The sequence below is a fragment of the Rosa chinensis genome, chromosome 5 (genome assembly GCF_002994745.2).
Source record: "Rosa chinensis cultivar Old Blush chromosome 5, RchiOBHm-V2, whole genome shotgun sequence".
In the NCBI taxonomy this organism is placed as follows: domain Eukaryota; kingdom Viridiplantae; phylum Streptophyta; class Magnoliopsida; order Rosales; family Rosaceae; genus Rosa; species Rosa chinensis.
Window position 1 is genome coordinate 58,535,749 of NC_037092.1, and position 11,975 is coordinate 58,547,723.

An 11,975-nucleotide genomic window follows, 5' to 3' on the forward strand; every position below is an offset into this window, starting at 1 on the left:
AATAAATTACTTGATTGAACTAATGTTGTCAAGTTCAAATGATCTCATTTTGGCAGGTAATAAGCTATAGCTATATCCCCAATTAATTAATATTTATTTATTTAATTGGATAGTATAATTATGCAAATGGCAGCCTCCTATAGTCCTATTAGGAATTGGTACAAGCTAAATTTTGATGGAACTGACTCATAATGATAACGGTCTCCTTTTAACTCGATTTGGAGTTCTTATTCCTGTAATCACGATGGGTTGCAAATCAGGATCAGCAGTGTGATTTATCAATCCTCACACTTAGAACCATCAAAAGCTGGTTTAGAATTACCGTTGGATCCGATCACTTGTTTATAATAATGAATTGTCTATATATAGCTTCATGAGATTTCGGTTTTATGTCTCTCGATGTAACATTGTTCATCTATTGCAACTGTGTTAAGAGTCCAACCTCCCGGTTAATTAGATTGGTTCCAACCCCTTTCAAAATAAAAAATAAAAAATGCTTTATAAAAATATTTATAGTAATGCTGGAGACCTTTTCCAATCTCGTGCTCTTATGTCGGTTGACAATTCATGGACATGTGCCAACCCCCTAAAAGAAAATTGTTTAGAAGGGAACATGAATGCTTTGTCAAATCCTGAACTCATATCAAATGTTCTAAAGATGAATCAATTTGCTATGAAATATGACTAATTAACTGACCAGTAGACACTTTCAATTGTAATCTCTCTAATATATGCTCAAGTTGGTTAGATAAAGTGCATGTAGGTATTATGTATGACTATATCAGTTTATGTCAGTATGTGTACTCATTGTTCAATATTCTGGTGCCCCATATTATTCAGCGAGAAATTAGTTGATATAATTAGATTTAATAAACAAACTTGCTTGTGGCAGGATCCTGATGTATGTCATCTGGTTGGTTGGCTTGTCATCAGCATTAATGCTTGTGTGATGATATTTTTGCTTTGGTAGATGATCGATGATTGATATTTCGAGTAGAACAAAATGCAACAATTATATGATAATTAAGTTTCCTTGTGTCCATATGGCGTGGTACCACCGACTAAAGTCTAAATAAAGGAAGGTGATAAATGTGATGAATTGTTTTTTGTTTTGGTCATTACTCTAGAATTTAAAAATGAATATTTTCTCCAAGTTTTGGTTAGATTTTTGTTTCACAAGGGCTAAGATTATTTAAAATGGCTAAAAATCAGTTAAATTAAATTTCGTATTCTGTTCTCGTTAATTTCGACTCTACTTGTTGGATATGTAGGTGGAGTATGTTCAAATGGTTCATTTCTGTTCATGATCATCTTCTTGATAATGACCACAAATGGCTGTATATATGTTTTGATAATTGAAAAATATGTAAAGTTATTGTCGGTGAGTCGTGATATGTCTGTTACTAGATTAACCAACATAATGGAGATCGAAGATTCAAATCTCAATGGCATTAGGGATGGGTATGGGTATTAAAAAAAAGAAGAAAAAGAATATGTGACTTACTTAGGTGATATCCTTTTCAATTGTCCTAGAAACGTGAGACCTCTCTCTCCCTCTCAATTATATTATAATGGATCTCGTAATTCCTAAAGAGGATCTGGTGTCCTCAAATGGTTATTTACTGGTGTGTTGGGCATGTATAATTATTTTTGTTTTAAACAGTGCTATGATTAGTACTAAATGTGAGATTACTTGAATAGTGACTCATTTTCTTCATGTCCTAAATGATGAATTATTATATGTCTTTCGCTCTTTATTAATTTCTATGTTTTTAGTTTATCTATTTACAATAATTTCCTTTTTAGGAACTCATGCACTTTTATACACCGTATGTACCTCTAGCGCCTCTAGAGTAGTACCGAAAGAGGATATCCGCTATCTCTACGTATTTAAATGTATAATGAGTAGGACTATATGTATGTACCACTTATGGGTACTACCACTAGCTTCTTGTCTGTCTATAAATGGCAGCGGAATGATATGTAACGGCCTATTATGGTTTGTGATGAATATACTATTTCGCCCTTGTGGCATTACTCAAAAAAAAAAAAAAAATCATGTCTTTGCTGAAAAAAAAAAAAACTTGTCTTTCGCTCTTTTAATAAAAAGGTAAAATCATGTGGGGTCAACAAAATCATGTCTTTCGCTCTTTTAATTTCCATATTGCCCTTTCTATTTATGTAAACTTTAATAGTTGAAGGATATTGGTAAAAGTCAGAATGATAGTCAAATATAAAAAAATAAAAAAACTACCCATCCACTTCCTATTTCTCTACAGGCGACTGCCTACTATGCACAATTTTTTACCCTCTCTCTTGTTTGTAATCTAAGTCTTTTATTTATGAGAAAATATTTCAAACAGTATCCGAACTAAGGTCGACTCCTAATTTCAGTACCCGACTATGCAAAACTATCACTTTGGTACCCCAAGTTTGAAGCTCGACCCAAGAATGGTACACGTCGTCCATCATAGCGTTAAGTCTTTGTTACGTGGCAAACCATGAGGGCCCTCAAAATATGTCATGTGGTTAGTTAGTTAACGCCGTGATGGACGACGTGTACCATTCTTGGGTCAGACTTCAAACTTGGGGTACCAAAGTGATAGTTTTGCATAGTCGAGTACTGAAGTTAAGAATGAGCCTTAGTTCGGGTACTGTTTGTAACATTTTCTCTTTATTTATTAACCCCACATGCATAGTGTGCGAGAAGTTGAAAAAATTCTGTCACCACCCATATGTATACTTATATGTGTATATTATGATGATGCAATTGCATCATACCAACTACATGCATTATCTCATGAAATGGTATGTGCATAATTTTGATAAGCTAACACCTCACGCAAGATTGCAAGCTCGAGAGGAATTTGAACTATCCAAAGCGAGCGTCCCATGTGCTATATTATATGCAACCTACTGGTCTTTGCCTATTCAGTTATTGTCGGTGCTAGATTGCATTATTGATCTAGAAGTTGATTATAGATAAGGTTAAAATTACCTTAGGTCATAACAGACAAGTATAACCATGTACTGTCCTATAGCCATATGCAATATGCCCCTTTCACTTCCACTCATCTTTGTGTGCAAGACTAGTATATCATAGACTATTGCGTGCTTCCTTTTGGCAATTCTTTTGATAATTCAAGTAACTTTTTTCTTTATTCTTCTATTTTACCAACTTCTGATATAGAATTAGTGCATGCTTTTTCTTTCCTTGAAAAGTTGTGGCAGATTCGGTCTCAGCATGCTTTATCCTCAGCAATTGTTTCTGGTGTGGCCACAATCTACTAATATCTTGAGCTTGACTCTCTAATGGCACCACTTTTCAATCTTTAACAAATTGCATTTTTTGCTCTTCTAGCTTGACCACATACTACCAGCCGATTCTGCTTTTGCTTGATTTCTACGTAAAGTAGATACTATTATAGTCTGCGGTTACCTCTTTTTCTTTCCCACTAGCTCGTATATACAATTATATGTATACTCAGTCCAAGAACATAAACAGTGTTAGTAAACATAGGAAATGTATACACTGATTTATGCCATGATTCATGGATAAGTGCCCTGGTCTGAACGATGCTGAGTTCTGTACTTGTACCCAGTAAAGTATGCCGTGATGATTAAATTATGGATCCATTTCCCATGCTCCCTGATTTTGCTGAGAAATCAAAAATGTCACATCACTTGAATTCAGGTGGTTTTCACATTTTATGATTCTTGTCACTAGGTTTTACCTAGAGGGATGTGATTAAATATTTTGCCAAATGAAAAAAGAATGGTCTGCACTTGTAATCAGGATCTGATGGGCCTGGTTTGGTTTAATCCTTTAACCCAATGATGAAAGTAATAACTTTTATTTTATTTTTTTATTTTTTTTTAAGGGAGGTAAAAGCTATTTTTTATCCAGAGAATAATTTGGTCACCTCTATTCTGGTTTTAGCACTCATTCTGGTTCTCAAAACTTTGACCAATTTTACAACATTTTCAGAAATGACATTCTTGAAGCAGCCTTCAATAAAATTCCACGCTCATTTCCTTCTCTTGGTACTAATTTAATTTAGTAGACTAATTAGTCTCCATTAATTGTGTGATTACACCCCCAATCTAGCAGCTAGAAAGGGAACTTGGGACACAGCAGCAGAGGCAGGGCATGGAGATCAGAGCATCACAATGAAAATTCCATGCATTGAGTTAGCCAGCTTCTTCATCGAGAAGCAGAGGCCAGAAGTCTAGTAGATGTTTGTTCAAGCAGTGAAACCAAAAGCCAATACACTTCCAACAGCTACTGGCAAGTTCCTCGAAGATACCCTGAGCAGTTCAATCAGTTTCAGTTCAATACAGCTCTCTGAGATTATCTCAAGCTAAACCAACCACCAGGCCAATCCTCTCCAATTCTTAAACACCACCAAGGAATATATCCCATTTATAGAAAATTAAATCCATTTACACTCCAACAACAGAAACCATAACCACACTTACATTGATGCTTCTTTCCAAAACCTTGGTTCATCTCTATCCACTAGCTGGGAGGGTTCAATGACGATGTCACCATTGAGTGCAACGATAGCTTTTCCATTTGTTAAAAGTCAGATTTATCGCCACTCCTTGAATTTTATCTCCAACTTACTTCAGCACTTTCTTCGCACCTGTACTACTGATGCTGCCTTGGATGTTCTGCTTTTTCAACTCACGGTCTTTTTAATGTGGTGGGATGGTTATTGTCGTCTCTCTTTAACACAAGATCACAGATGCATCTGTGCACAATTGTACAAAGCTGGTGAGATAAATGCACTTCCAGGGAAAATTAATAGGTCTGTGAAGTTATTTACAAATCTCCTTTCCTACACAACTTACCAAGCATCTGTACAGCCGAAGTCCAGAAGTTGCACAGAGAGAGCAAAGCCACACAAAAACCTGAAAATTTTAAAATCCCAGCATAATATATCCGATCATAACAGTCCAACTATCCTACATCTTAGAAAACAACAGATATGACTCTATAAGGATATATGAGAAGATATCTCTACAGTTGCAAGAAAATATCTGTACACCAGTTGCAGCCTCATTCCAGGCAAAGCAAAGCAACTTGCTGAGCAAATTATGTTCATCAGAGAGAAGTTAAAAAAATCTAGAAACTAAAAGCAGCTAATAATGAAACTTTGAACTATATTTGCATCATTGCTATGCATTTTTCCAACAATATTGTTATGTAATGTAACACGCCTACCAACTTCGACTGCTGAAAATATGACAATAGCCTACCTATAAAAACCCATGATTATCTCAAAGGTGCAACAGTTCCGGACTTTATTGTTATAGCGAGTAATCTGTTCAAAGAAATTAACTTCATAATGATTTATGATCACTGGAAACAAGGAGATCCACTTTACTATGAAAAATTTCTGCTTAACTTATTAGGCTCTCCATACAAAGTCCTTTAATTCATCACATAAGGTGAAAGTCCTGATGATAAACCATAAAAGAGACTCCTTGCAGATAACAGCTAGTAATTTTGAGTTCTAGTAGCTAGTCCTGTGTATGCATATTACCTACTTTCCCTCATTCCTGTTGTGTATATATGACACATCAAAGATAGGATATTCATCATGCTACTTTAGGAAATTCTTTCCATAATTTAAGGAGCTTCTTTGTTGTGTTCATATGCACATATGATAAATTGATAACTAACACATATCCCATACTCCCTGATCTAAGATGGAAATCAGAAATTCCCATCACATAAATTCAGGTGCTTTCCACATTTTAGATTTCTAATTACTCATGACCAGGAGTAATATACATGGGCTGTAAAAATGAGCAATATTGAGTGATAGGCAAACGTAAAATCTTATGAACTTATTTGTGTTCCTCCTCCCCCAAAAATGTTATTTTCATCATATGATGGTACTCACATCAATGGCTAATATAGAACTCACAACAAAAGGCTAACAATTTTGTACACACACAAGGATGACTATGACCACATTGTTACACATTAACGACATATAGATGATGCAAATGTTGTGGTAACTTCTTTCCTCATAGTTACAGATGATATACTAGCTTATTAATTCCTAACTTTCTGTGTATGCAGGCAAAAAGGTCTGGAAATTCAACCACAAAAAAAGAAAAGGGAAAAAAAAATAGATCTGGAAAAGAGGCATATTTGTAACAAACAGGATATAAGAAAAATTGCATGTCTATAGGGAGTCAAGATATTGTAGTTACGTAATACGATGTAAGGGATGTCTCTTTTCCTTTAGCTAGAAACTTGTCTATAAAGAACCAGAAAAGTTGGAAATTCTAAGCCTTACCTATTAGCCCAAAAAAAAAAAAAAATCCACACTTGGTGAGGCTAAAAGTCAGATGACATTGGACCATTGATCCAGATAATATGCTCCATTACTACATTAAAAGGTAATTCTTTTCAGGAAAAAAAAAAAGCAAAAAGAAAAGTAGTCACTAGTCACACTCCCAAAAAGTTCTTCTGCACTCCAAACGCAATATCTAATTATTTTCACAACTAACAGGAGTGCAATGCATGATGACTCTCTGGGACTGCATATAACATTGCCCAATTAATGAATCACATAACTCCAGGTACTCATACCTCTTTCTCATTTTAAGCATCCAAACACTATGCACAAATAGAACCATCATAGACTGATATATTTTTGTTTTTCACTCCTATTCATATGGTACAAATAATTCTTTAATAAGAGATGTAAAATACCTTATAACAGCTGAACTTTGCAGAATGTCACCCCAATCGTAAGTGGCTCCAATGTATCTACCGTAGGAACTGATGAAAACTAGCACATTTTGTCATGAATACTTTGGCTATAAGTAACCTTAGTTTGATCAATATGAGAATCATCCCATGTCTTGGCTTCAGATGGAGAGCATAAAATAGCATTTTTTGCACCAGAAAAGGAGTTTGAGATCCCATTTCTTTGGCTATTGAGTCTGAGGTTGTTTCTGACAAAGACGAGATCCTCCACTCTCTCCACTCTCATTCTGTTGGATGTTTCTGGACCAGGAAAGTCATATTCTTGACAGACCTCTTGACACATTGCAATGCTTGAAACCTGACTCAAAACTTTTATAGCTAGTGTCTGCAATTCAGGTGTTTCGAAACCAAAGTTCTCCCACCATACAACTGGGTCCATTTTATCCCTACAATCGACAGCATCTTCATCTCCCAAGGATCCCTCCAGCCGCCAGTAAGAGCTGAGCTGTTCTCTAAGACCCCGCCTGTTTGCACTTTCAGACTCGTATCTTTCTAAGGTGGCTTTCCAACCCCTCATCACAACTTTATCTTTGGTTTGACCTTTTCCATGGTACCGAGGATTCAGTAAGTAACCAGTTGCATGAAGTGGAGAAAATAACACATCCCATCTGTTCTCTATCAGCTCTTCCAATTGTTTTACTGTGCCTTCATCAATACCCTTATTCCTCAAAGCTTCAAGAGCCTGCACCCGCCAATCACAAACATCACCCATGACAAGTTTTTCAACATTAAGGGTAGCAATCAATCTTACGAATGGCTCAAACAATTGCAACAGCAAATATGCATCGCTCCAGAAATCATCCCTTAAAATGGCTTCTTCAATACTTAAAATGTCATCTGGATTACTAATCTTCCATTGCTTCCACCCTTCACTATTAACTAACTCTTGAAGCAGTCGCTTGAGCTCAAAAATCCTCTGGACAATGCAGAAGGAAGGTGCAAACTTCATAGATGGTGGATCAGAGCTTCCCTCCATATTTTGATTGAAACTACATGGAGAAAACTGCTGGTATGTAGTAATGCAATGCTTAATTTCCTTAGCACATAGGACAACAGGTTTTAACAAATCCATCTCTGCTATTTCTTCCATCAACATGCATATAGAGTTTGAAGTGCAAGGAGACCAAAATATATGAGGAAAACTTGACAACATAAGTGAATCAGATAATTTACTAGTGTCATCTAGATGAGAGATTATCTGCAGCACATTTCTGGGCCCAACTTCCATGATAATATCACCAAGGACACCTGAAAATACATTGTCTGCTCCGTCAATGTCATCTATATCTACTGCTTTTAGATACATAAGTCCTCTTGGATTGGAGATGAATATATTGATGTGGAAGCAACCCAGCATGCTTTCTAAGCAACCAACACACAATATTGTGCATCCCGTGTGAGGCCAAGACTCCCTAACTAGAGCCAAAGATTTCTCTATCCTTCCTCTCTCTCTACTTAAAAAAGAATCAGAAAGCTCATCTACTGATGGGGGTTCATATCCAGGACCAAAACAACCAATTGCTTTTACCATGTCAAGAAAGTATGGAGAGTTGGCAGCATTGACACTCAAAGCATGAACATAGAAAAATCTAGCTACTATTTCATCCATATCTTCTTTAGTGGTGTCGGGAAGAGTTGATCGTGAAATCCGAATGCGCTTGCTAGGCTTTGCACTCCCAGAAGTTAATTTCTTCTTACGAGTTAAGCGTTCTTCCTCTAAGATATGAAATGCTTCTCTTAAAGACCCATCTATTGCTGGGCAGCTTTTAATACCAACACCAGTAAACCCAAGTAGGTGGGCTCTAACACGTGAATAAGATCCATTGTACCGTAGGTTACAGTGGTTGCATCTCCACCTTTTGGTACCACTCCCTTTGTCAAACCTACCAAATATGCTAACATGCTGCCATCCCCACTTCTCAGATTCTGATGACATTCTTTCAAGCTTGGTTGGTGACAACTGCATATGGACAAATTGACAATTGAATAACGATAAAGGTTAAGCCAGTCATCAAGGGTATACCAAAAATAAAATTCCATCATCCACATACCTATGTTGGCATATAATATGAAATTCAATTTTTTCTGAATGTTGTCAAATAAGAATGCAATACTAGTAATGAGATGTATTTGACCCTTGTGATCATTTGAACAAATAACCACCTTTCACGATGTCCTACATGACAGCTGCTCAAGATAGTAAACCACCTGGTTGTTTACTTTACAAAACTAAAGAGAACAAACCAGATGTTGATAATAAAACTCTAGTCTCAAGGAACATTTATAGTCGACACTTCATGCTTTCAATCAGCCATTATAGCACCATCCCACTAGTCACTATGCATGAAGGTGAGCAAACTGGTTAAAGTCAGCTCTAGCTCCTTTTCTTTTCCCAGGTGCCTGTCCTTGACCTTTTTCATTGCTTTGAACCCAATTTTAAACTTCAAGAGGTGAAATGTAACCCCCAAACCTTAGTATCAAGAACCACTATCAGATTCTACAGAATGACAATTGCAACAACTATATGTACCTACTCCTATAAAAACATAGGATTGCTTCTCTCACTCAGCACATCCCATTTCAACTGAATTCCTTTTACTTCCAATTTACAACTCCAGTCGACACAATGCTATGTTTAATGCAATGTGATTAATCCAACAATGCCATTCGAATACAAGTAATCACATAGCTGAACAATAGCCAAAGCTAGAAATATCAATCGAAAAAGGAAAATATACATATCATGAATTGAGATAACAACATGTTCCACTCTTCTTATATATGACTACATATAATCCTGAGCTACCCATGAATTAAGGTTTCTGGTAACCTCCAGTATTATTTCAAATAAGGACCTTGTACTTATTCTGTCTTCATTACTCAAGAAAAACGCTTCTTGTCAATCACTTAACTAACTGTTTACCAGTTCAGTTGTTGAAATATGTAATTAGTAAATGTACAGAAATAACAGTGGAATGCAAATTCTGCAAGCAGAAGCCACTTGGGTTTTCATTTTTTAATAAATATAACATAACCCAGAGTTCTTCTTCGATACCAGAAGTCTAGAACAAAGTCCAATATGATTCACTCTGCAAAATAATGCTGCTACTTCCATTATAGAAAGTGAGACTATGGCAGATTAGACAGCAATGAAATACATGAACTGTTTGCTGAAGAGAGGCAAAATGAAGTGCAACTAGTTTACCTGAAATGATGAGCGGGCTTTTTGTTTTTGGCGGGGCAGATTCGAGCGTATCGAAACCTGGCGTTTCTTTCGTAGGGTTTCTGGGTCAACTCGTTTTAAGTGCAGAGAAAATGCGATCCGTTTCTCAAACTGATCCGTTTCTGCCTTTGTAATATATTATTGTTCTCTCTCTTTTTCTTTTTCTTTTTCTAGCTTTTCTCAAAAACCATTTTCTAACTTCACCGTTGTAATGAGTTGAGTTGTGTTGGGTTTGTATTGTATCAACGCATTAAATGTGTCACTATAGACGGGCTACATGAGTTTATTAAACGAGCTACGTGAGTTTATTTTGTGTCTGCAGGTTGACATGCAAATGACCTGTTTATTATTGGGTCTTAGCGGGTTGATATACAAATAACTCGTTTTGTAATCGTGAGGGTTTAACTTGTTTTATTTCGGGTGGGTTTCGAATCGTTATTAGGTCATATCGGAATTAACAGCCCTCATGACTAATCTAAGGTCAGTGTACTAAAAATCTCTCATATCTAACTTACACATTTTGTGGTTTTTTTTTTTTTTTTTAAATTACACATTTTGTGGTTATGGTGTGTTTGTTTTTTTTTTTTTGCCTCAGAAGTAAATACATACTTATGACTGTGAGATGTTAATTTTATTACTTTGCATAAGTTTTTTTTGTTTTTTTTTGTTTTTTGTTTTGTCATGATTATGAATTGTCAGACGCAATTTGATCACATTAATTGAAAACTTTACGAAATAAGCTAAGTTGAAGATATAATTATAACGGGTCACTTGAGAGTCAACTCATCAAAACACAATCAATAAACAGGTGGATTTCGATTCAATCTACCACTCACAAATAACCTAGCTTAAATAGTAAAGTTATATATATATATATATATATTTAGTGTTAAAGTAAAATGACAATTGAAATTAGTCTACTCATTTTATTTCATAGTCCCTTTATATAGGGATAGAATTACAACGGAAATATCAATTACATTAAATACATTGAATGTTGATTGATCTATAATTGTGCTGATTGATGGTAATCGTTGATTCCTTGATTCCCTCTCCGTCAGTTGCTTTGACGAAGGCACACAATATGTTTTTCCTTTAACACTCCCCCTTGTGCCAAGTCAAAGACGAAATGGTGCATGAGTTGTTGCCTCACTAAAAACCTTGCCAAGTAACAATAAAAAACCTGTGGGACAAAAATACACCTTAGTCGAAGGAAAAGAGCACAACGCACCTTCTACATTTGAGAATGACATGTGTGTGTTAGACTCCCCCTGACGTCTACACCTCCCCCTGATCTTTACATTAATCAAGTGAGCTTGGAAAGTCTTCGTATTCCTATGTTTTTCACATGTTTCTCAAATGTGGCCTTAGGCAGTGATTTGGTGAACAAATCTGCCACATTCTCCTCAGACCTTACTTGATTCTCTTGAATCTTGAGGAGAGTTTGTTGTTGCTGATTGTAGGAAAACTTTGGCGATATGTTTTTTGTATTATCCCCTTGATATATCTTAGCTTCATCTGTTCGATGCAAGCTGCATTATCTTCATAAATGCAAGTAGGCTCTTCAGTGGTAGAACTCAAACCACTAGTCCCTCGAATATGTGTAATGATAGCTCTTAACCATATACAGTCATGAACCATCTCAAGTAGAGCAATGATCTCTGAGTGGTTCGAGGAGGTAGCCACAAGGGTTTGCTTGGTTGATCTCCAAGATATCGCCGTGTTCCCAATGGTGAATACATAACCATTTTGGGAACGACCTTTATGTGGGTCATAGAGGTACCCAGTATCAGCAAAACCAACCAAAACGTCATTTGGTGTTTCAGTGTAGTGAGTGGCGCTTTCACCATCAACATTTCCTTTAGGGATTGCAGTTCCATATGCGGTCCCTCTTGTCTCTCTGTAGGGAAATAACAGTCCCAAGTCAATGGTTCCTTTTAGGTATCGAAGATGTTCTTGATA

At 36.2% G+C, this 11,975-nt stretch overlaps 1 protein-coding gene across 3 annotated transcripts; it reads right to left on the reverse strand.

Annotated features, from left to right (window-relative positions):
• Window positions 1-3,895: 3,895 nt before the first annotated feature.
• Window positions 3,896-10,179, reverse strand: LOC112167514. 3 transcript variants are annotated; one of them, XM_024304532.2, is made up of 5 exons: window positions 9,996-10,179; window positions 6,734-8,750; window positions 4,855-4,914; window positions 4,480-4,754; window positions 3,896-4,308 (listed from the first exon to the last, which is right to left on the reverse strand). In XM_024304532.2, exon 2 carries the CDS (start codon window positions 8,724-8,726, stop codon window positions 6,813-6,815), a length of 1,914 nt encoding a protein of 637 aa, XP_024160300.1. In that variant the 5' UTR covers window positions 8,727-8,750; window positions 9,996-10,179; the 3' UTR covers window positions 3,896-4,308; window positions 4,480-4,754; window positions 4,855-4,914; window positions 6,734-6,812. The 3 variants fall into 3 exon arrangements, with proteins under 3 accessions (XP_024160300.1, XP_024160299.1, XP_040363119.1); XM_024304531.2 differs by having other exon boundaries at window positions 3,896-4,754; XM_040507185.1 differs by having other exon boundaries at window positions 3,896-4,754; window positions 4,855-5,089.
• Between the last annotated feature and the right edge of the window lie 1,796 nt (window positions 10,180-11,975).

What these genes read in the sequence shown, in the direction of transcription:
- LOC112167514 (XM_024304532.2), bottom strand. Translation starts at nt 8,726, where the DNA reads ATGTCATCAGAATCTGAGAAGTGGGGATGGCAGCATGTTAGCATATTT.